This window comes from Neopsephotus bourkii, unplaced genomic scaffold (assembly GCF_033783945.1).
Source record: "Neopsephotus bourkii isolate Nb327-2 ecotype Australia unplaced genomic scaffold, CSIRO-AGI_Nbou_v1 NB_379, whole genome shotgun sequence".
Lineage (NCBI taxonomy): Eukaryota > Metazoa > Chordata > Aves > Psittaciformes > Psittacidae > Neopsephotus > Neopsephotus bourkii.
In genome coordinates, this window is record NW_026900884.1 from 1,637,234 (window position 1) to 1,663,237 (window position 26,004).

The 26,004-nt window shown below is 36.6% G+C and overlaps 1 protein-coding gene across 1 annotated transcript; it reads right to left on the minus strand.

The window, feature by feature from the left end:
* Nucleotides 1-911: 911 nt before the first annotated feature.
* Nucleotides 912-24,554, minus strand: LOC133210004 (uncharacterized). The gene is made up of 13 exons (XM_061349038.1): nucleotides 24,365-24,554; nucleotides 24,095-24,282; nucleotides 23,100-23,176; nucleotides 13,965-14,040; nucleotides 10,335-10,466; nucleotides 9,371-9,494; nucleotides 7,054-7,114; nucleotides 6,904-6,950; nucleotides 6,393-6,468; nucleotides 5,347-5,448; nucleotides 3,908-4,831; nucleotides 3,122-3,232; nucleotides 912-1,946 (listed from the first exon to the last, which is right to left on the minus strand). The coding sequence occupies exons 1-13, from the start codon at nucleotides 24,552-24,554 to the stop codon at nucleotides 1,643-1,645; spliced, it is 2,412 nt and encodes an 803-aa protein (XP_061205022.1). The 3' UTR covers nucleotides 912-1,642.
* Nucleotides 24,555-26,004: the final 1,450 nt, after the last annotated feature.

Here is a 26,004-nt window from a genome sequence, read left to right on the forward strand (position 1 = left end):
GGAACCACATGAATGAGGCTCACAATCAGAGATTTAATGGGGAGTAATACAATTGACTGGCTGCTGTGAAAACAAGAAAACTATTTACTTTGTACAATGAACAAAGCTGAAGTTGTTCTACCACTTGCAAAGGCAATGGAGCATCTGCAGTTTGAATTTATATCCACAGAGTCCTACGATTTTAGGAATTTTTTGCATGTGTTACAAACCAACAGGAGCTGCCAGATGTTCCACACTTTTCAAATCTAGTCCTTATTTAGTAGTCATAGAACCATGAATTCAGAAATGTGGGTTTTATGCTGCTGCTAAAAGGCAAAACCAGTCTGTGGGTTCTGGCTACAAATACTTTTTTCAGCTTTCTGAAGTATACCTACACCCTCTTGCTTTATGCTTTACAGCTGTGTGGCTTTTGAGGCAGTTTCTTAACTGTACAACTGAAGTAATTTAGCAAATTAATTTTAATTATTTTAATATTATGGTCTAGCACTATCCTTATTTACTGTGATGCCTTTACAAATATTAATTTATTAAAACGTAATAATGAAAAATGTGATTTTCAAAGTTCACCTAAGTATTACATGAATACTGTTTTCCATCTTATGAACTAAGATTTCTTTATCCATAGTAGGAGCTGTTGGTGCTACTGTGCAGCTGCTGGCATGAATTTGGTTGCTGTTTGCTGCACCTCCTCGATACCCACTGAAGCAGCAGTTCAGAGGAAACTTTTCAATACATGACTCTTAAAAGTGACTTACCTGAAGAGCTTATTCTTCTACTCTGATTAACTGTGCTGTGCTGTAAAAGAAACTAGCAAAAAGTAGAACTGGAGAGTATGACTGACAAAGAAAGAGGTGTAAGTGTATAGGCACTGGTGATCTTGGCCAGTTGAGACAGGAAAGCTGATAAGCTGCTGAGAAAACTATGAAATTTACTTGCACTGGGCTATCCTAAAACATATATAACCTATAGGATCATGAAAAAAATATACAATCAGGACGGGATATTCAGATTAATGAAAAGCAAGTCTGACATTTAGAGTATTCAAACTCCATTTGCTTCTGTGTTCTCAGCAATGTGGGAAAAAGTCTGCTAGGAAAAAAAGAGTAGGTGAGTTCAGCTGATGGTACAGAAAATCTGGAATTACACTATAAAGCTGCTGAGTTTGTAAGCAGTAATTCAAACTTCTGTTTAAAAATTAAAGGATGAAGTGGACATAACTCTGTTCCATTCATTTCATAGTATTTTTCTGTAATCTCAGTGCTAGTTTACCTCATAGTGCAGTATTTTATTACGACTTCTGCATCTGGAAATTACACACATTTTAAAGAAAGGTAAAACAAAAGACAACTACAGTCACTCAAAGTTGTTTAAGGTACAGGATTCCAATTTCACTAAAAGAAATTACTTTAATTCCCTGTGTATTGAGACCTTGTCTCCAACTACACTTTAGCAAATATACCCTAATAAATTTAAAGAACCAAACATCAGTAGAAGCTAATCTTATAATAGAGACCAGTTCTCTACTACTGAAATTTGCATTTTCCTGACGTGGAGGAAAAAAAGAAAAAAATAAATTTGGTCCACATACAAAGTCAAATGTGTAAAAGTAAGTCTAAGCTGAGTAAACATCGTCGTTTTTTATTCAGTACCAGTTGTAGTGGTCTCTTGAAGGTAAATCATAATGTTCTCCCTCTTGCTCCTCATCTAATGGCAGACCATAATTGTAATCAACTGTTACAACTGGTAATCTTCTGCTTTGTTCCATCTCTCTGACAGTTTCATCTTGAAAAGGTTTTCTTGCATAATCTACTGAATTATCTTCTTGGTGTACAGATAAAGATGGATGCATTGTTCGTGAAGAATATGGTGCAAATCTGTTTTTTCCTCTATTAAATTCATCTGAGGGATGCATTCTTCTATTGTCTTCAGGACAATTTGGTCGACTACTGTAAGAAAAACACATGAACAATGAAGACCTTAGAAATAGACCAGTTGATTTACTGTTGGTGGCCACCATTAGAAATTAAACTAGCGTAACCTTGAAAGAACAATTCAGACTCTTATTCTTGTTTTTACCCATAAATCAAAATCCTCTCTACTGGATGCTGCAAATTTGTTTATATTAATTTTTCAATTCTGGTGATTAAAATTACAGGTTTTTATAGTAAGTAACCCTACTAGAAGATGTTTTTTTCCCAAGTGCTGTTTCTATTCCCTGTTTACTGAGGATTTATTTACCTAGGGGCTATTTTTGTTCCTAAGCCCGTGTTTTCATTTTTGTGAATAATATGCAACAGTATCTCTCTAGTACATAGTCTCATCAGGCAACAATATACTTTGGATTTATAGCTCCAAATATTTAAAATATTAATTCTTCTGCAATTGGAGAATCACTCTCCTACAAAATACATATGGAAGAATCTACAAATGCACATACTATATATATATATATATATATATATATATATATATTTTTTGGTTTGGATTCTCTTTATTCCCAAGTATCTTGCTTTGTAAAATAAGTGGTGTATAAAGCCAATTCAGAACAATCTTTGTAATTTTACAATCTTCTCCCCCACTGAACCATAAATTAACTTAAGCCTGGAAAGGATCTCTGGAAGTACCTAGGGCCACCTGCTCGTTAAAAGAGTTTATGCAGGGGCCATATCCCCCTGAGTTATGAGTATCTTAAAGGATACAATGTGGTGATTTCACAGCTGCTCTGGGAAACCCGTTCCAGTGCCTGACCTTCCTCATAGCAAAACTCATTAGCTTGTTGTAGACAGCAGTGAAGATTTAAATACAGCATCTGTATTTTGCTTTTTTTTGCTTACTGACAACAGCTTTTCATGTTTTGTACCTGAACTGTGCTTGTCATGCCAATAACTTACATCAGGGGTTCTCAACCCATTTAATAATCAGACTCAATATAGGCAGACCACAAATCAGCCACGTTATTTGCTGTGTGTTCAGATTCAATAGTTTAAGCTGCATTTAAGCAAAAGTATTAAGATCCATTTTTTTTACACTGTGCAGTTAATTTGTATTTTATATTTATGAAAATGGTGGTGGGGGAGTATAAAGATAAGTCAGAAAACAACATACGAAATCTGATATTTACCTATAACTTCTGTTAAAGTCATCATTATCAGACCCATAATCTCTGTGAAGTGAAGGAGATGAGGAGAAATGAGGTTCTGGTACATTTTCATGGGAAGAAAAAGACTGACTTCTGCAATTAACCAAAAGAAATGCATGTTAAGAAGAGTACAACAGTTGTAAGCTTTGAAAATGTGTTTATCAAATGAAATATTTTTACTTTTAATTAAAATCTACTTTAAAATCAGAAATACTTTCTGAAATATTAAAAATATTGTGAAATATTATGTTACGAGTCCAATAGGTTTACTAATAAGTGCTATATGTATTTGGGAAAATATAATGCAAATTCAGAAGCAAAGGGATTTCTAACAGATTATTAACTCATGGAATAAACAAATGCAAATCAAACTTCCTTGTTGCATTACTGTTTATTGCTGTTTGGCTAAGGGCATAAATAAAATTTCATATCCTCTTCTGTCTTGAGGATTGCCTTCTAAATATAAGTTTCTATAAAAAAGCAAAGTAGGACAGTTTTGTTTCAAGCTGACTCTTAAAAGGTAAAGGAAACATATAAGCTTTAAAGAAGCACAACATTCTAATTCAGGAAACATCGGCTTTCAAAGATGCAACACTCCTTCCATATGTCAAAATAAAGAGTTAATTAACTGATCATTTATATATAATTTTAAAAGGATGTGTAATTGTTTTCAGATTATTTTTTTTTAAATGAATTAATTTGACATTTAATTTAGAAGTGCTGAGGTTTACACTTTTAGTCTGGTTTTACAGCTCAGTGATGCTTTACCTGTCGGAACACCATTCACGTGGCAAGTCATCATGACCTGGATGATCATGAAAAGGTCTTGGCCTTTGTCCATGCCCTTTATTGCCATAATCAAAATCTTTTAACTGAGTCTGTTCCTGTATGTCATCATAAGGCTGATGGTCATGAAAAGGTCTTCGTCTTTGTCCAGGACCTTTACTATGATAATCTTTTAGTTGCATCTCTGTTTTTAAGTCATTGCGAGGCTGGTGATCATTGAAATGCCTCAACCTCTGCCCACGACCCCTGTTAACAAATTCAAAATCTCCCAGTTGCATCTGTGACTGTAAGTCATCATGTGACTGATAGTCATGGAAAGATCTTGGTCTTTGGCCAGGACCTTTGTTGACACAGTCTAACTCTTTCATCTGCATCTGAGTCTGAAATTCATCACGAGATTCATGGTCTTGGAATGGTCTTCGTCTCTGGCCACGGCCCCTGCTACCAAAATCAAAATCCTTTGACTGCCTGTCTTCCTGCAACTCCTTATGAGATGGATGGTCAGGAAAAGATCTCTGCCTTTGTCCACGACCTCTGTTAAATTCAGTGTCCCTTGACTGTCTCTCTGCCTGTAAATCATCATGAAACTGATGTCCATGAAAGGGTCTCAACCTTTGTCCAGGTCCCTTGTTACTGAAATCTGGGTCCTTCACCTGAATGTCTTCTTCATAATCATCATAAAACTGGTGATCAGTAAAGGATCTTTGCCTCTGTCCTGGTCCCCTGTTGTAGTCCCAATTTCTCATCTGCATTGGTGCTCTTAAGTCATCCTGAGTCTGATGGTCATGAAATGGTCTTCGTCTTTGTCCAGGTCCCTTGTTAATGAAATCAAAATCTCTCAACTGTATCTGTCCTTGCAAATCATCATGAGAGTGGTCATCGTAAATTCTTAATCTTTTTCCAGACCTGTAAAGAAGATTTTTGTCTTAAATAGAACATTGTAGCTACAAGTCATTAATGAAAACTTCTTTTTTTTTAACCAAGAACTGATACAAAGACATTGCAAATGTATCAAAACTACTAAGAATCCAAGTAAGTAAGATTATAAAACTTTAAATGTCACAGTAGAAGCTGTGACAAACATTCAATTGTAATTCTATGGTTCTTGTTTAACAGGCAAAACCAGTGCTTCAAATAAATAAAATATAATTGCAGATTACCGTAAAATAAAAAAGGACAGGCAAAGTAAAACTAATTTTTTCCAAGTGAACTAATTACTTGCAGACTTCTAAAAGTGCACATTCCCTTTTTTCCCACCTCATCTTTTCAGTATTTAACCAAATTCTATAAATTTATTTTGCATCAGTATATTTATAAAATCTTTTAAAATTTAGAATATCTCTAGTATTTTTAATAAGAAACAATTATATTTTCCCCTATGTGACTGGTTTGGCTTTTCATTCCATGTTTCAGCCTATTACCCCTGAAAATCTTCATTTGGGAACCGCTCTACAGGTCCTTCCATTGCATGTGGTGGGGGAATAATATCTTCATCTGAATCCCAGACATCCATTCCAAGGTTACTAAGAAGAATGAATACATCTCGCATAAGCTTCCTTTTTAAACCATACTAATGAGTGAGAAAAAAAACAAAACCCCAAATAAAATTCTACAGTTCAAAATGACAGAAATATTTGCATATTAAATTAAATTTACACATTCATAACTTAGCAAATTGTAATCTTATAAATGTATTTGGGGAAGGGCTGCAAGGAAAGCAAAGAGAATACGTAAACTTCTTAAGCTTAGAAAAACATCCTAAGGGATTTGAGATAAGTACCATACCTATTAAAAAATCTGACTTGAGACTAACTTAATCATGCACAGACTATGAAACAACGGTAGCAGTAAAAGAAACAGCATTCACTTAAAACTAAAAAGATGCAAATCAGTTTTTAAGTTTAAAATCAATTTACTGCTACAAGATATCACTGGTACAAATAACTCTGGAAAATGAAAAGGTTAGATATTCTTAAGTGAATATGATAAGTGTAAAATTCTTAGATGCCAGGGATACACCACTATGAACAGAGGAATTTCAGAACAATTTTCCACTTTCCCATACTTTATTACTAAAATTGTTGTACTTTTTTTTTTATTTTTTTTAATATCTGGCTCTGTCATACCAACAACAGCAGACAGATCATATAACTCTTGAAGGTATCTTTGCAGCAGCTCCTTTCAGCTTATACTGAGACTTGATACACTTGTCAGAGCATGACAGAAGTAAACCAATGCTCAGTAGTGGTTGTCAGATCAGGAAAATCTTTTGAACCATAGAAATTCAAAAGGTGAATGAAGTACACTGCGCTTCATGTAATTCCTATCTGAAGTCTTATATGTGTATTATGTATATATTGAAGGTTTAAGGTTAATTTTGGCTTATGACTGGAAGTGAACTTTTAAAAATATGAGCAGACGTACACGAAATGTTAAGGATACAACTAAAAGCTTTTGTTGTGTTTACCTTCTCATTGGTTGTGTTCTGAGATCTGTGAGATACACAAGACCATCCATACGATGACCTCTAGCATCACCAAAGGCTAAGGAAAAAGAGATACATGTCTAATGAAACGTGCTCAAACTGAGCCACAAAAATATGAAAGGCAGGTTTCCGTTCACCATGAGATAATGAATTTCAGACAATTCAAACTTGATACTAATACTTCAGCAAGCTGACATCACGATAGCAATATTTTTTAACAACTGAAGCTAGCAGTGGTAGCAACCTACGAGTCAAAACCCTTCAAAGCAAAAGAAAAAAATACATTACGTAGCTGAAACATATTCCCACTATGCTGTCAATTTGCTAATGCTCAAGTCTTGCATCAAAGAGAATCAACTGTCATATAAAATCTTCTGTGGAAGACAGCACATGAAATAACTCTAAAGTTACTAACACAGAATTGTAGTACTTATGAATACAATTGTAGAAACTGTGAATTACACATGTACCTTAGTTCAAACTGTATAAATACCTTGGATTGCTGCCTCTGGATCCCAGCCTTCAACATCTATAAGATACCTGAAGAAAAATATGATTATATTATCGTCCCAAAGGGATTACAGACAAATATAAGGACACTATCTTTTGTGAACAACCATTTCTGTCTTTATAGAACACTTACCTACATATAAGGTAGCCGGTTCTATTAATTCCATTAGTACAGTGAACGCCAATGAGTTTCTCTATCAAAAAGGAAAACAGTCTTTAATAAGTGAAATTACTAAAAAATTAACGCAAGGAAAAAAAAACTTGGTACTTTTCTAGGAAAGTCATGATAAACACAAATTATACAGTCATGCCTGTAAAACAACAGACACATCCAGACTGTGTCCTCTTCATGCTGGATGTCTATCAGCAGTTAGCTCAGTACTTCCAAACCTGTGAAGACTGAGATTAACTCTGCAGAATGTAGGGAAAAAGCAAGAGAAATGATTGACAGGTAAAGTGGCTGGCCTCAGGCAGAACTACAGTAACAGGAGAAAAATAATAACGTATGATTTTTGAAAGCAAATCTAAGCAAATAAATGTAGAATTGAGGAACTTAACTTACTGGTTCTTTTAAAACCTACACAAAGGAGAAAATACACATAATGCCTCTAGCATCTAGGAGCATGAAATACATGGAGAAAAGAAGCACCAGTAACCTCTAAAGAAATCTTGTCTTTTTTGGAAAGGCTATGCTAATCAGCTAAAAAGCAGAATCACCTACTATTGCAAGGGTGTTTCAAAGGAAGTATTTCCAACAGACATCGGGAAACGCTAATATGGTAATGCAAGACACAGATAAAATCTCATCCATACTATCTCATACAATTTTACTTACCCATATGTAATGAAAAATTAAAATAAAATTTAGATATATATTGGACAGGCTACTATGATGGTCACAAAAAATGTTTATGAGAAGGGATGTAGGAAGCTTGTCAGTCTGTAAAACCAGATCTGAGATACTGAATACAATAACTGGGATGGAGAACAACAATACTTAAGGTCAAAACTTTATTAACTGTAGTTAATAAATGGATATTAACTGAGAATTTTAGGCTAGATTTTCAAAGAAAATCTTTAACTGTCCTAAGAACAAAGCTGTAGTATGTACGAAGTACTGACAGTCTTCAAAATGTGAATTTAACAAATTCTTAAATGATATAAAATACAACTGCTTGCCACAGGACAGTTGTATTGCCATATATGTCCTGGCAATTCAGACACTAAAAAACCCCAACTTCTCAAAATTATTTGTAAGAAGAATCTTGAGGAATTTTAGTAGTAATCTAAAACAAGAGGACAAGTTACAATGAGTAAATTAACATAAAAATTAAGTTCTTCCAACTCTGAAGTTACATAAACCCTTGCCAAAATGGTTTTGCTAGCTGGAACTGCAGGTCTTCATCCAGGAAGAAATTATTTCTGAGAATCATAAATAATGAGATTCAAACACAGACTTGTTTGTTAGAGGAAAATCACTAGATCATAACTTCTAAGTAATTTCCCTAAACAAAAAAAAAAAAAAACAAAAAACAAAAAAAGCAAAGGAAGAACTTAGATGCTAACTTCTTGAGCAAGTACAAAGGCTTCTTCTCATACCTTTTCATTTTCCCAGTACTTCAAATTCAGGCTCTCATACCCAAGATTTAGGTCAGGTCTCCTTCACAAAATAGTTGATCACCCACAGCAAAAACTCTATATGCTTGGGCAGTTAACATCTCTACCTTCTCACAGGAAATGCCAATGTAACCACAGAAAATGGAATGAAAAAGCTTGAAAGAATGGTCCTCCAATATTCGATGGACGGACAGTTAAAATCAGCCTCTAAAGAATCGCTAGCAAAAAAAGGGAGAAGGTAAAAGCTACAAAAAGGCTGTAGCAAAATGAATGCAAATTTATTTTGAAAGAAAGTGACTTATACAGCAAGAACTGTACTACTGCATGAATACTAAGAGCAGAGACACACTGTGGAAACATTGATACTGACAGTAAAATGATTTTAAGAGCTTCTCAGCTATGAAGGCAATAATGACTCATGAATCAAAATACTCCTACAGCAGACTAAACTGACTTAAATTCTTTACACATATCAGTGTCTACTGTCGCCACAGAAACCCTCTGCTATTTAAAACATCCATAAAGGGCTGGCAGCTACAACACTAAGCTGATGGTAGACAGTTTGGGTCAGACAGATGAAAGCCTTGTTACAGTATTCAAATACTATTAGGAAGGGCATTTAAGTTACTAAGAATTTTTTAAAGACACGTTTTGAATGCAAAAAGACATGCAGTGGTTCATATAATGTATCTTATTATGACAATAAAGTGGAAAGTGCTATGGAAAGTCTGATATCCCTGGTGTCACAAATTATCTATTGAAATTAATAAATAATACAGTTAGCATTGAAATACAATTTATGGGGTTTTACAGTGGAAGATGCTGATATTTACCATTTCCTGCATTTTCCCATAGGAATTTTCTGACCCATTTTTTGAATTGTAGGATAGTAGCATTATCGGGGACTTCAAGTCCAACAGTGTAAAGTTTCTTATACTGCACACTTTTAGGCAAATCCTAGAAACAAGAAAAAAAAATAATTATTGAAGTCTTGCATCAATGAAAAGCCTTAAGTGCCAATAAGCCTAAATGCCAATATAAAACAGCAGTTCAAATCCTGAGTAGAAACTGACAAGAATCTTGACACAATTCTATAGATATATTCTTACAGACTACCATTTACATTTCCACTTTAAAGACCTGATCTTAAAAAAAACCCTGCTTTTACAGAAGACTTATTTATCCCTGCTAATAAGGCAGAACATTAACTAAACCAGAGCAGATTCCTGTAATTCCATTCTAACCCATTTTACAGTTATAAGCAGTATTTGTCTTCCCCACCCACAATCAGATATATACTCTAATATTCACCCCCTTAATGCTTATAGCCCATGTACATTCAATTAGCATGCAGTTATGGCACTGCTATTTATTCTGCTTTTCAATAGAAGGCTGATTAATCACAACTGTTTGGATTATACTGGGAAAAAAAATTTAAATTGATTAAGTAGTTTAAAAATGTACACTTTCTTAGTGGATTCCACAGAAGATCAGTTAGAAAGAAGGAAAAAGTAAGAATGCCTTTAGGATATAGACTGCAAGTCTTTTGCACCTTTTCTGTGATGCCTGACATCGAAGTCTTTATCCATTACCCTAAGTTACCATAACACAAATAAGCCACAAATGCAACTACCTGGAGAAGTTATTTCCTTTGCAGTAAAACATTTATTTTCTATTGGAGACACAAAATAAGACTAGATGGCTTACCTGTCTATTCCAATTCAAGGTAAGCAAATGTGTAAATACTTCAAAATAAAGGTTGAAGTAACTATTTTATTTCGTTATTGTTTATATTACCTTAACTTCATAGTATCGTGTGGTATATGTTAGATCAATAATTAATCCAAGCTCCACATTTAGGGCTTTCATTGCAGCTATTAAGTCTTTTGGTGTAAATTTCTGGGTTGGGGTAAGCCTCTGGTTAATTGCCTACAAGGAAAACAGAAAATGTTTATTTCCTTTTTAAGTTCTAATAATAAGATATTTGTAATATTCAGCTGTCTTAATTAGGACTAGGAAACATCAGTACTCAAGACGGAATGTTTCAAGTATCAGAACCACACTCATGTATTATACAGATAAAAGGAACCAAATAAACAGAAAGTAATAATTTGTTGTTTATTCTATTCAGTTGAAAATGCAAGAAAACGTGAGAATTTCCTCTTCTACAATCTTAACGTACATTATTATAAGCACAAATTTGATAGACACAAAGATCTTGCAAAAAGCAGCATGCATATACTGATTTTTAAGTAACTAGACATCAGCAAGAAGCAAAACACCACAATCAGCTTCCCCCAAACATACTTTATCTGGCAGAGTAACACAAAATTAAGTGTATTTCACATACCACAAAAAGTTGTGATAAAAGAGTTAATTTATTGTAAAGGTTTTGACTTTCTCCCCACAAATGTGGAGACATTTTTATCGCTGCTTTATCTCTTGGCAGAGTGTACTTGCATGTCATTTAGCACTGAGAAATACTAAGTAAGACTAAGATGTGGTTACTAAGAAAGCTGCATTAATGAATAATTAATTTCATTTGACAGAAAAAAAAAGGAAAAGATGTTTACTCACCCTACTCTAGCTGTGTTTTTCTGAAATGTGTTCTTTAGGTATGAAAATGCCTCATATATGCAAGACTGGATTTTCTCTAAATGGTGCACTTCTCCATTGTCACAGCCTTTTAACACAGGCTCAGCCACAACCAATAAAGACAGTGGCAAAAGATGCAGCAGCCTCAACCACCTCTCAGTTCCTTTGTTAACAAGAAATTCAAGGAGATTGGACTGAGGCTAATAGAAAGGAAGGCAGCCACAGACAACATACCTCTTAGAACCACAAATGATATAGAGTAACTATTTCTTCTTTTGACTGTATGGATTATAATCTAAGATGCTAGCACGCATTTATCTCACATCTAGAAACAGAACCAGGAGACCAAATTAAGTAATAAACAGCAGGACAGTCCTATCAAAGCTGGTACGTGATTAGGAAAGCTCGAGCTAGAAAGAGTTGGGTAGAAAGCATATAGAAGTATTCAGTTCTATGTATTTCAGATACTGGTACACTGCTGGAAAAGCAGTGGAGGTTGTTAAGGTTCAAACAAAATGAACCCAAATGCATTATCTCATCACTTTTCAGCACTGAGTTTTAGTAAAATCTGAAACTGAACTTACTAACTTTGCAGTGACAATAGAGAATCTGCAAAATGTCTATGGTAGAATCCTAAAGAATTTTTCCTTTTACTACATGAGGTCACACAAACTGAGGTGGAATACAATTTACAAAACTAAGACATCTCTAAACATATTGCTTGACTTAGTAAACAGTCACATGTTATGAAAAACTGTGTTTTAAAAGACTATTTGGAATTCTCTTGAGAAACTCCTGCTGAGTATTCAGTAGTTTAGGTGTTTAACTGGGCTTTGAGAATGTGAGAAATCTGTATCAATTCTAAACTTCTTCTAATGGCATGGGAAAGAACTTGCCCAGACCTTATACTACAGTGTTACTGTTAGCATTACAATGATGATCTGAAAGACAAAATCCTTGCAAGTAAATCTGTGACCTTAAAGCCTTCATTAGCAGCATATCTACTGCTAAAACAATAAACCTTGAATCTTGAAATACTGAAACTATGTTTTGTCCCTTTGGGTGAAATGACCAATCATCAATTTCCTAATAGATAGCAAAGGAGGAAGCTGATTAAGAGGTCTGTTCCACCAACTTAATAATACTACTTCCGATCTTTGCAAAGACATCGCCGTTTAGCCAGTTATGCATTTTACATGTATTCTGCCATTAATTCCATGAACTTCAAGCACACAGTCTCTGGCAGACTTGTAATTTCTGTATCTTGAGCAGTTGACACTGAACAAACCTAAAGGACAGAAATGTTACATGTTTTGCTTTCTCAGGTACCAGACTTTGTATCTGGCCAAGCTGAAACACAGCTTCCACAGAAAAGGGATTTACGCCCCAGTAGGACTGGAAGTAAGCAACACACTGACAGAGTGCCTACTTATGATATTGTTATAAATGTTCTCTGAGAATGCCTGCCCTTTTTATGATTTCTGGTGGAGCTCCTTCCAGACTACCACACGAGCTGTGAGGAAAAGAGTAAAGTTAGCACCAAAGTACCTTTCTCTGAAATCTGAGTGACAGGGACAGTGAACTGGAAGTACATACACGGATCAAATCCTGCCTGGAATACTGCATCTATGCAAAACATTGGTGCTGGATCAAGTGGAATTACAGGAGCTGATGACACAAAAAAATCCTCTCTCAAATACCCCAATAGCAAAGAAGCTAGTTATAAATCTACTGAATTTCATATTCACTTCTAGACCTGTTCACTGGTGGTCTTGGTAAAAACACACATGACTGTACAATCCACCCATGGAGAACATGACTAACGTCACATATGAGATACTTGTTGTCAAAGTAACCAAACCATCATAATAAAGCTGTAAAAGGATCTGCAGGAAGCAGAACTGAATGGTGACTGAAAACATAATGGGCATTAATACATCCAAAGAACCAAATCTTGTGTCTGTGAATACGACAGTGTAATCTGTAGTCAACAGCTTAGACAATTTACTCTTAACTACTAAAGTTATGTCTAGCCACAAAACTTTAAAAGAGCTTATTAACTTTTACTTCCTGTGTATCTAAAGCAAGGTCATGTGAGAATTTATACAGCACTTGTGTTAATTTACGTAGAGGGACATATTTGCACTATTTGACCTATGCCTCAATTCACTAAAGAACTGAAGAGTCTAAAAAAGACAGCCTTCACATTTTGTATTGTCACAAAGAATTAAAAGATCTGCTTATTTTATAGATTAAGATGTCACTCCATGCTCGTAACAATCTAAAGGAAGCACTAAGACATTAATCAATCTATCTATGAAGACTTCTTTCTTAAATATACTCCATTCCTCCAGATCACTGAAGTTTTTTGCTTATGAATTTGGAACTCTAAAATGCAGTGGCTGGTATCCTTTAATGAGTACCCTTTACTGAGAGCTCCAGTTCCGTAAAATTGTTTTTTGGATTACACTGCCTAGATTGTTATTACTATCATAACCCCTTCCATACAATTTTCTTACAACAGTCATGAAAGGATGTTAAGTAGCATAATGAATTTAGGCCACTTATTAGTGATCAAATTAATTGTGCTGATTGATTATAGAGATTTTATGATTTTTAAAAGATAAATGAGTAACACCAAATACAAATTTTAAAAGAAAGGGAAAAAATACAGAATATTATGTAAAAAAGCCACTAGTAAATGACTGAAAGGGCTAAATCTGATTAAATTATTTTACCATAAAACTTTCCTTAAGTTTGCATGAATATTCATGGTATTCTTCATTGTACCATATTTTACAGAACCAATCTGTAGTTACTTTTTATACATACCCCTTTTAAAGGTACTTTGAATGCAATAAATCTAGTTCCTGGTATAGGCTGTCCAACTGGTGTCAAACTTCGCCATCTGTAATGAAACAAATATTTGCCGTTAAATATCTCCAGATGACGTGATTCAACAGACAACACCCACAGCTTCATTAAAAACTTTTTTTTTTTTTTAATTTTGTTTTAAAATTGTGGTAAACCAAAACACATAAAAATTATGTTCCTTTAAAACTGTAAGTTATTTCAAACTATGTTAATTATCTTACAAATATGAGCCAAATCTGGTGCTGTATTTCTCATACTTTGAATATAATAGTTATTTCAAACATCTGCAAGAAAGATATGATAGTTTTATTTTTTCCTAGGGTGCACCATGCAACTACTAGCATAATATATTAACAGTTAGATTTCCAAACACAAGGATCAAATAGTTCCTAAAATTCCATGACCAGATAAGCAAGCAATTGTAACTGATGTGCACAAGTTTGAAAATATGACCAATTCAATCCTGATATGCAAGTAAAATATTTTTTTAAATCCATCTACCACTAGTAGCCCACCTGCTTTACCAAGAAAACTAAGATCTTTTTACGAGAATTATAAAAACTTGTTATTATATAGTTGAATAAAAACAACAGATCAGCATTATTTTCAGATAACATAAATGGAGTTGCCCAAAAGATGCTGGAAGAAAATAAACAGAATATTGCTACAGCACTGATCAGGGCAGAAGCTTATTTAGCACAATACACAGTTTTTAAAAAAGATATTTTTATTGTTTGGAAGTCTAAAATCAGTAGCCATAATAAAATGATTCTTTATTCTACTTAGAGCACCACCACAAAGAAAATACTTCTTAGAAATATTTGCTGTTATCATACGGTATAATTAAATGCCCAAATCTGCAATTATTCCATGAAGTGGTTTCAAGGTATCATCAGGACATTTGAAAACAGTCTTTTCCCTTCTTCAAATTCCAGAATTCTTCTTCAAATTCCAAAAAATTCCTCTCCTCAGAACAGCAGGACATTGCATTTACAACCAAGTGGGACCAGTGTAAAGCAAAGCAGGTGAGTCAGGTTCAAGAGGTTAAAAAGTATTGTCTTATTACAGTTGGTGGAAATTTTTCAACTTGGCTAAATCAGACACATTTAAAAAGTTACCACAGGCACACATCCATCACTCAGTTGACAACAAAATGCAAAATTTACTTCCATTAAAAATACACAGCTGCTAGATTCTGCAAATGCGTTTACTCTGTAATATACTGCTTTTTCAAGGAAACATTCTTGACTGAACTTTCTCTTTGTATTTTGAAAAATAGAGAATATTCCATCACACCAAACCTTCGCAAAAATCACCAAGGTGAAAACTTGTTACAACACTCAAAACATTAGTAACTCCAAAACAAAGAACTGCTATTCTCAAATCCTACACTGCACTGAAAAAAGCTCTTGATATATCACATTTCAGAGATTTCAGGGGTTTTAAAAAGTATGAAAATCTTGACCTGAAGAGGAAAACAATCAGCATATTAATTTTACCTTCAAAGAGGTAACTTACTAAATTTAGGACTTTTATTTCTTTTCCTCATGTGAGGACAAATTATTTCTATGACCTCTATGAAGATGTAGATGGATGACTTAAAATCTACATTGTCTTCTTCCATTTACACCTCAACTGTTAAAATACAAAATATTTTTTGTAAGAGTCTTTAACAGTGGTGCCCATTCACTTACAGTTTGTGAATTAATGCTTAAATTAATCTCTTCCTTTAAACGGAGCATCCAACAGCCTTTAGATTCCTGATTTCCATAAAACCACATAAATTATAAAATAAACCGAATACTCCACTTTAAAGTAGCCTAACCACCAAGTATTTCACTTTGTTCACAATTCCCATATGGGACCATAACAATAACTAAATGTTGGCTAGCAAAATGCTCAAAGAAACATGCATAATTGTTCTTGTTATGGTATATAAATACTAACATTACCATTCATAGATGCTTGGAAGTAACAAGGGGAACACTTATAGCATGGTAAATAGAGTGTACTCAAGACTTATAGCGTAGACTTACAAATGCTTAGTTTAATAGATAACGAAGTAACAAAGTAGTAGCAGTAACTCATCATTAGGAAGGCTGTCACAAACAGCTGTCATGTAGAAGACTGATACAAGGTAAGAAGGTATGAGGGCAAGCTAGAGATTAAATCACAAAGAGACGTTTGAAGTAAAACCTTTTCACTAAATCCTAAATTACTGCAGGAACTTTATACTTCATAATTGCAACGAGTGAACAAAACCAGTCTCCTACTTCAGGTATTTCCTTAGCTTAGGACAGTTGATTACAGGGATAAAAAAAAAAGAGCACATTCTCAATCACCATAGTCTGAAAAGCATTGCTCAAAAAATTACAGATTGGGTATTACAGAAGCATTCTAACTAGGGAGAAGTCTCCCTAGAGTGAATTTTTAAGCTTGCAAACTTTGGAGTCTGATCGTTGTATACTAGCTGTAAATTATGGAAACAAAAATTTCAGACTATGTTCTATTTATTCGAGTTTTAGGTAAATTGTATATGAAACGTTCACAAACATATATGCATATGAAAAGATCACAAATCATGAAAAAGGGCTGAAAATATTACCGATGCTAACAAACCCCACAACATCATGAAACATCTTAGTTGCAATAAGTGCTCAGTTAAAAAAAAAAAGCTAAACAAAATGTACAGGCTAAGCTGTGATATCTACTCTGTGCATACTTTATCTTACTCACTCCATCTTGGAAAGGTCCTAAATGCTGTGAACCTTACCTAGATGTGTATTTAATCTGAACTACTGTTAAAATTAATGACAAAGTCAGGTTTAATACCAGCTTCTGCCCCTTGCTAATTTATATAACTCTGGAAATTACATGCCTTTATTTAAAAGAAAAAAAATAAATACTCCTCCTGCTTTTGCTCTTATGCTTCCAAATACAATCAGAAAATGGACTGTACCTTGAGATATAGAAACTAGTGCAGCAAATGCTGTCATAGACATAAAACAAACATGAATGCAGTATTTTTTCTTCCACCTAGTTCAATTATTCTTTGGTGTTACCTCTACCAATAAAATGTATGAAACACTTTACAAAGTACGACTTCATTTGACAGCCAGCCATATTCACATCTACATTTTTAGAAACATTTTGAAGGAAGGCAGAAGTAAAGAAGTCCCAGCCACAAAAGATCTATTACCTTATGTAGTAAAACAACTTAAAAGATGCCATGAATTAGAAATTCAGATATTTTTTAACCTGCTTTCTCATGAAAAACCATGATTATCATAAATATGAGCAATTAGGAGCCAGTAAAAAAATTTTTAAAAAGGCCTAAGAATCTTATTTTCTGTCATTAACATGTAAAAAAGGTTTTGTAAAAATTCTGACCTTTTTTTTCAGATTAAGGGATTGACAGAACAATGCACCAGAATTTCAGTTTGTTGTCAGATGTTAATAAACTTCGGGGGTTTATTCTCCTGTATTTAAAGCTGTTTAAATCCTTCCAGAAATAAAACTGCATAATCAGCAAGAAACTTGAAAGCTGCTGACACTTCTGTGGTAGAAAACAAACAGAAGGCACTCTTCATCAAAATATGTAAAGGGTAGGTACTCCATCTTAGCGTTAAAATTATATTTAAAAAGGAAATGTCAGCATACTGCTGCAGAACTAAAAATTGCTTCAAACTAAAACCAGTAGAAAACAGTAGATTGCGATTAAGTAAAGGTTCAGCTAAGGAAATGAATTCAAATTTGTTCTGTTACCAACAAAGGAATCCGGTTGGGAATTATAGGTGACAGGGACTAAAGAAAGTAAAACTCTGACAGAAGTCTAGATAAAGGCAAAAATTACCAAAGACAAGGGAGTGGCAGGCAGTCACATAAGCAGGATTTTCATGAGCAGAGGCTGAAATAAACATTTTAACAAGTATGAATGAGAATTATGACACATCATTTGTGTTCTGCTTGAACATAAGTAACAGAAGACAGCCACGAGTCAAAGGTGTTAACACAAGACTTGGCACTGTCATCGTTCCTGTACTGATGACTAAAAGGTAACCAAAGCTTGAGCGGAAAACATGCTGGGCATAAAGTAACTGGAAAGATGTCAGGAAGAGTTTCCTGAAAGAGGCAGTGGTATCTTACTGAGACACAGACATGACATTTATCTCTATGCCTAGAAATAAATCTAGGCAGTTGCATCAAATAGCTCTGCCCATAGAACCAATGGCATTCACATTAGAAAGATGCTATGATAAGAATCTAAAATGGAATCATGGAAATTCAAAGAAACACTGCAGCTTCCCAACACAAATAATAGTCAGAAGGCATATCCAGGAAGAAACTAAACTCTGAGAACTTCTCTACAAAACACTACCATTGTCAAATTGCAGATAATCTAGGTCAGCATACATAAAGCAAACTATCATCTTAAAATCTGTGATATTTCTGTCCTTTCACAAAACAAACTCCCTTCAGAATCTCAAGAAGTGTGTAAAAAGAACTGCAAATCAAACTCTTAAGTTTGTATAAGAATAGTTATGATAACCTTTTATGGGCTTAATGTGGTAATTAATTTTCTTCTGAACTTTAAACTATCCAAGCCACAAAACCCCCCAAATTTTGCATGGTCAAACAGAAAAGTAATTAAGAGACTACAGCACCTAAATAAAAAGTGACATGTTGTGCACACAATACATTTTCAATTACAGCTTTATTTCTCTAAGTTTTCAAACAGGTAATCAATCCATGGGCTACATGAAGATAAAGACCTGAAAGTCAACAAAACATACAAATTAACAATTATTTTACTATTTAGCTTTTGCAGTTCTCACTTCCCTATCATGTTTGTCTTCATCACTCCCCAACTACCACCACACACCTTAAAACACAGGCAGAATTTTGACTGCCATTCTAAATAAAAGAATTAGGTCTTGGTTGAGAAAAGTGCTAAAATCAAAATAAAAAAAATTCTCCCCTTCCCTCTGAAATTTCTGTGATGCTTGAGTGACTTCCTGTTACATGCAATTGTTACTGATACTACAGACTCCAGACAGCTAATCTGTTAAGAGATTTTTAAGTCTAGTTTACATGGAAATGTATTACTCTGCTTGTCCTTTCTAATTTAAATTAAAATCAAGCATGTTTCATTGTCCTTTTCTTTAATCTAAACATTTCAGATATATTCAGTAAAACAGAAAAGAAACTATCTTCATGTATCCAATAAAAGTTTACAAGATATGCGACCTAGATTAACACATGAATCCAGCAGTCATATGCTTTGTAATGGCAACAACCAGTGAAATGGCATCTGTTGCAGGATAAAAAAAAAAAAAAAAGGCAACAAAAACTTAAAAAAAAAACCCAAAACACTTTTAGAAAACAATCAGCTCCAAAACAAAGCAACTAAGCATTATCAACAGGGCCCACATAGCTGCCTCTAGCTTCAAGGAGGATAACAGAAGACATTACAGAAATGTCTATGATAAAGACAAGTTTACAGTAAATTTGAGTAAGGCAAAATTCAGTGTTCATTCTGAAGCCTCTTTAGTTAAGTTCAAAGGTATGTTGAACACCAAGATAATAATCCAAGCAGAGAACACTACAATAGCTATATTTTGCATATATCTTGCTATCAAATAAAAACCCAAGTAAAAAAGTGATAGCAAATTTATACAGGCTTTGAAACATACAAACCTACGTATCAATGAACTGCAAAGTACCTTACTATTTACTCTATGATTTTTTAGAAGAAAAATAGCATGCTCCACATAAAGATATTATGTACATTTTTAATGTACATAGAGCTACTAAATAACTCACAGGTACCATGCAATAGAACCACTGAATTGGAAATAATTTGAAAGATTCAAGTCTTAAGTTTGTCAGATCTCAATGACAGAGTTACACAAAAATACAGACCATGGCAAACTGTCAAGAGATATCCTACAAACTCTCTCTGGCAAACACTGGTATTTCTAAAGCCTAAACCTACTTCAGACTGCTTATGAAACTATGTTTACATTAGTATAAGCTAAAAAAAGGAATAAAAACTTTTGTAATGTAATACCTATACAGAGTAATTACGGTATTTTTCCATATTTTTTTCCAAGCGGCTTCCGTAACTCTCTAGACAGCCAGTCAGTACTACCCTGTTGAAGGAAAGACAGCTGTGCAAAGACCATGACACACTGTCAAGACAGAACACATACTGAACAGGTCAAAACCAGAAGGAAGGGAATATAGCTCTTAATCATCTGTTACTACATAGATGTCTCACTTTGCTTTTCTTCATCCCTTTTAACTGGGATACAAGTAAGTCCTAGCTTGTAAAAAACAGTGTGGATATAAAGCATGGGAGAAATGTTTCCTTACTGTGTCAGGAAGTTATTGCATAGCTTTATATTTGTGGCGGTGTTTTGTACTCAAGATACGGGCCTTTGACACAGTAACGTTATAATTAGTTAGGTATTATAAGAAGTAATTTCTCTCCATCCCATACTTTCAAGTGTAAATGGTCTATGCCTGATGGTAAGAGGCACTTTTACTTTACAAACACTCACCTTATCGTATCCCTTCTCTCTCATCCACCCTTGAACATGCCCAATCAGGTCTACCACAGTATTTAATGATCCTGCCTAAATGAAAATGCTGATGCCTTTAAGTCTGCACAGGAAAAAAATCAATTAAACAAGTATGTTTATAGTGCATAGGCAGAAATAATTCAGCTTTGTCTTTACAATAAAAAGATCCCACTGCTGCAATTACTGAGACAAAAGAAACACTTCTAGCTATGAAGGAATACAGGAAGAACATATCTTGCTTCTAGTGCACCCCCTCCTCTCACTGCTGGAGCAAAAATGGTGCAAATACCATCAGATCAAACATTCACCTAACCCAAATATGGGTTAGGTGACAGTGGACTAAGAACAAGGTACAAGACCAACAGACCCAGTAGCATCACTGGCAATTAGTATCACTTCGATATTACTTTAAATACACCCGAAAGTGCTGATATCTAGCAAGGCTGTGCAATGCTATAGCACAACCCTTACATAAAGGCAACTTTAATTATGCTGCAGACAATATTGTAAAAGGTGATAGTATTTAGCTGACCAGTTGAAAACAGAATTAACATTTCTTGTTTAGTTGCACTAGTCCTAGCTGCTTGTAACTTAAATGAGCCTCAAAGTTATCCTATTGCTTTAATTAGTGGAACAGAATTTGGATTGAGACTCTTCAGGAACTGTATAAAGAATTGAGGCAGTGACAGATAATCTAAAAGAAATCTGTACATAGTGTGGCTTTCTTTTGTCAACTGCAAAGTTTCTCTTGCAGTATCATTAAAAACACAATTACTGTTAGATTTCTTGCTGTTACAATACTGTGATATGATGGAGGCTGTACTTCCATAGTATGCTACCATCTAGACTGGTCCCTATGCTATAGTAGCGTACCACAATCTCAATTCTGCCAGCAGGTATTTCTGGGGCCAGTAAACTGCATGTGCAGGACACCTAGGTTAAAATTAGTTTTCCTCAAGCCCTCTTCCAGCATTCACTGCTATTTTTTCCTGGTGTACTAAACTAATCACAGTGAAAGACTATAATATATTGTGCTAGCACAAGGATGACATCAACATATTGCTGCATGAGATCGGGAGACTGACAATTCCTTAAAACCCTTTTACTGCCAAAAACCTGATACTGAGATGTCTAGCCTTATTTGTTAATATTATCACAGTGAGTTGCTGGAGAAGCTGAAAGCACTTCAGCATCATGAACTCTGTCACATGGTAGCACAAACTTCATAACCAATTATTCCATGGTAGAAGTTTCGCCCCTTGAAAGATACACAGGTGTTTCCAACCACAGAAGCCAAAGTACAGTCCACCACTTCTTCCATACTTGAGAAATCCATGTAGCCTGAAAGCTCCAGTTCAAATACAAGGAGAAAGAAGAAGGGAGAAATGAACACTTGATTCTCTATGTTTTAGTAATAATCTCCCAATATGGCGAAATCAAGGAGGACAGTTAATTCTTTTCAGGCTTTCTACATTACTGCTTGCAAACCTAACCCAGGTTAGCTCAATTTTGTCCAACTTTTAACTGAAATTTCATAGAAACTTTCAGAGAAAGACAAACTTAACATAGCTTTCTTAAATTTTGTTCTAATTTTAATCTCCGAGTTTGTCAGCTATGAAAACAAACTCCTAAATTTCATGAAGTTATTTTGAAAATTTCTTCAACTTTTATTTGTATTTATTGCTTTTAGGCTAACAGATTTTGCAGGAAACCATGCTTTTTGTATTTTATTGCTCCTCCTCAGAAGGTTCCCCTGAAACCAGGACAATATCAACCCTGCCTCAAGTAACGTAAAAGCTGCAAGTTTTTGTCCCATTACAGTGTGCTTTTATACCTCAGCACACTCTCCTGTTGAAGAAGTTTGTACTGATATCAGCAGTAACACATGGGTTAAACTTCTAAACTTGGACTTCCTTTTTCTTCTTCTTCCCAATAGAGCTGGAGAACTGATAGAACTGTATCTGTTTTGTGGTCCCCAAATGCACTCCCAATCAAGACATCAGAAAGCTTGTATAATGCCATTTGGGACTTTTTAATTACTTTTGTTATTATTTTAATTATTTAAGTATTTTTGTTGTTCTACTGTTAAAAACAAAACCAAAGGGTATATCTGGACCTGAATCCATAAAAATACTCCTTGTTCACATGCATTCAACCACCTGCTCCCATCTTATCAGCTCTTCCTCCATTCCTGCTAGCAAACATCCGAGTAGTCAGAAATATAAGACTATTCCCCATTTCCTCAGTGTATGTACCTGAGGATAAGGTTAAGAAGAAGGGACTGTATTTGGCTGATGAAGGAAAAGTGTTCACAGGCAGGTGGGAGCATTATACTCACCTGGGGGATGAAGGGCTGGGCTGTTCCTGTCTTGGAGAAGATACCTACCTTACCTCGCTGTAGGTGGTGAAGATGTTTGTGGCAAGAAAGCGCCTGGGGCAGTCAGTGCCCCTTCTTTGTGGGCAGGGCTGTGCCCGCTCCTGCCTCTTGCTTAGTATGAGGAATACTTACCCATCGGGGATAGTATTCTTCTTTACCATGCTGAAAGCAGGAGCAGGCAGAGCAGGAGACAGCGGTGAAAGTGGGCACTGCAGCAAAGGAGAGAGAACCGCGCAGTTAACACGGTGCTAATCTCTTTCTCCATCAGTGGGCCTTTTCACAGGGCTGAGTCTCAAGTAAAATAAGCCAAGCAGTCAGCTGGGGCTTGAAGCCATCCTGAAAAAGTTCTGCAGCTTGCATGCTAGCCTATTTTCTCCACTGCTACAGCACGACAAGAGGGAAATACAACTCACCTCTCCCCTCCAGGAGATCAAACGAAATCGAGAGGAGAGGCAGCAGATTTCTAACTCTAGCAGCAGCGCTGCAGGGATGAAGATCTTCCTGGCAGCCCCTTCCGTCCCTCTCCTGTGGTTCGGAGCAGTCTGTTCTGCCCTTGCACTCCCACAGCTAGAACTCTTGTCTCAATGAGAAGCTCCAGGCAGCTGCAAGAGGCGAGGCCGGCACCTCAGCAAGGGAAGGACCATCACCTGCCCCACTATAACCTAGACGGGTGCGCTCCTGCTAGATCCTGGCCAGCATCACTGCCCGCCGATCTCAGTGGGGCCAGGGCAGGGAAGAGAAGGGCAAGGAGAGCTGCCCCCCAGCGCGGAGGGCCCATGTCCGCCGCTCCAGAGAAGCCGCTTCAGGATGGAGCAAGGCTCCCTCCTCAACGCCACATGCCCCCGAGATCGCGGGGAGTCCAGGGCAGGACCGGCCTCCGAGGCCGGCTCGAGGCATTTCTTTTTAGCGGGAAGCGGCTCAGCTCGGGGGAGGAAAAAAAGAGAGCGGGGCAAGGGGTTGGGGGGGGGAGAGGGAGGTCGCGGCCCGACTACGGGGGGCCGGGCAGCCGGCTGTAGAAGAGGGATGGGCTGTGCGGAGAGGGGCGCGGGCTACAGCAGGAGTCGGAAACAGGGGAAGGCCCGGACGCCAGCGGGGCGGGGAGGACCGGGGCTGCGGGTGGCCCGTACCCTGACAGGATTTCCCTTGCAGAGGAAGGTTGTGGCGAGACAGAACGTTCCCGAAAGGGTCCGGACTGCGCCTGTGCAGCAGCCGGCCGGCTTGCCGGGGTAGGCAACGCGCCTGCTCTGGAGACGGGCGGGCCAGTACCGACTACGCCTGCGCGATGCGGATGGCTGAGGGGTCAGAAGAACCGCCCCTGAGTACGCAACGGGGCTGGCCAATAGGATGGCGAGGTGGCTCTACGCGTGCGCGGCCGTGTGAAGGGGGCGGAGACCAACCTCTGGGCGCATGCGTACCCACGGGGACGGGGCGCGGGATAGGGCGTGGGATGGGGCGTGGGGGGGCGGGGCTGGGGCACACGCGCAGCGGCGGGGCGGGGCTGTGGGGTGTTGAGTGAGGTGGAAGGTTGTTGGGGTTTAGTTGTTGCGGGGTTTGGTGAGGGTGTTTTTTGGTTCCATTTGGAGTCATTGTTGGGTGGGAGGCAGAGGCAGCTGTGTTTTTTCTTGGTGGGAGGCTTTGTGCCAGGTGCAGCTCTGGAAGTGGAGCTTGATGGCCCGGTGGGGTCGCTGAATGAGCAATTGCCGGAAGCTGAGAGGGGCTGCGGAGGCTTGAAGGAGTCTGTGAAGGGGAACCGCACGGGGCGGGCGGGTCGGGAGGGTATGTTGGTCTCGTCTTACAAAGACGGCCTAGTTCACACCTTTTCTATCGGAAAAGGTTTCGACTTCTGTGCTCGGGGTTACTTCCGACTCTTTTTTACTGTGTTCGGGGTTTTCTTGATTCGATCTGCCTGTAGGTTGCTCCCCGGTGCCATGCCTGCTGCATCTGTCTTGCAGATGTGTTCAGAACGTGTACAAATGAAAGGACAAGTTCACTTCTTTTTAGAATGGAAGGCAGGTGGGGGATGAAGGAGAGGTGATCGGTGAACAAGTGCTGGATCACTGACATTAATGTGCAGTCTCTGTTACTAGTTTTCATTTTCAGGCTGGCCTTTAAGTCGTTTCTGAAACTCCTTCAAGTGTTTGTCTTTTGAAAGAATGTAAGTAGTTGATAGTTTACGGTGTATTAAGGTACAAATGCTGTGAAATAACAGCCTTTTTGGATCTCATATTTGCTTATTTATATGAGAGAGAAGCTGCCAGTGTTAAATTTTAGTGTAGACGTTCGTTGCCACATAATTTATAAGCCTGATCATATATGACAGAGCTGCAGTTTAGTCTGAAATTATTGTGCTGGTAGTAGAGAAACAGGACTTCTGTTTGTCACGATAGTAAACTTTTCACATTTCTAAATCTGGAATAATACAGTTTTTGGGTTTTGTGAGGTTTTTGTTTGGTTCTTATTTGTTTGGGATTTGGGTTTGTTTGTTTGTTTTTGAGTTAATACACTGGAGGGGAAAACTCAACTATAATTCCTGAGTATACATTAGTGTCTTCTTGCTTCTTTTGCTCCTTTATTACACACTTTAAAGCAATGTTTGTATAGCTTTGTTTGCTCTGCTGAATTGAATGTACTCTTTTTTTTTTCTGGTATACATGTTGCAACTTGTTTTTTTAATGCAGACACTTCAAACAAATGGATCCTTACGAGAAATAAACTGAAAAGTCATCAGACAAAATTATTAAAATAATTTTTTTAATGCCAGATTTTGTCCATCTTTTTGTTGACACTACTCTAAAGTACGAACTAGAAAAATACATAGGAAATATGAGTTCCATACATGTTCTGTTTTTCCAGGAATCCTCACTTTCTGTTTTTTTTCCTCATTGTGTTAAGAAACGTTTCATGACTGATTCCACTAAATCAGTGGAATGATTAACTAGGTCTCTAGTTAGTGCTTTAGAGCTGAGAGCTCTGGTTAAAAAGAAGGTAGAAATCTTTTTTTATACGCATAAGAATGAAATAGTCTGATGTCCTTTAA

What these genes read in the sequence shown, in the direction of transcription:
- LOC133210004 (XM_061349038.1), bottom strand. Translation starts at nt 24,554, where the DNA reads ATGACTCCAAATGGAACCAAAAAACACCCTCACCAAACCCCGCAACAA. An exon ending in AAGAATACTATCCCCGATGG is followed by an intron (nt 14,041 to 23,099) that starts GTAAGTATTCCT and finishes GTTTCATTACAG; the next exon opens with ATGGCGAAGTTTGACACCAG. An exon ending in ACCGGCTACCTTATATGTAG is followed by an intron (nt 6,951 to 7,053) that starts GTAAGTGTTCTA and finishes ATTTTTCTTCAG; the next exon opens with GTATCTTATAGATGTTGAAG.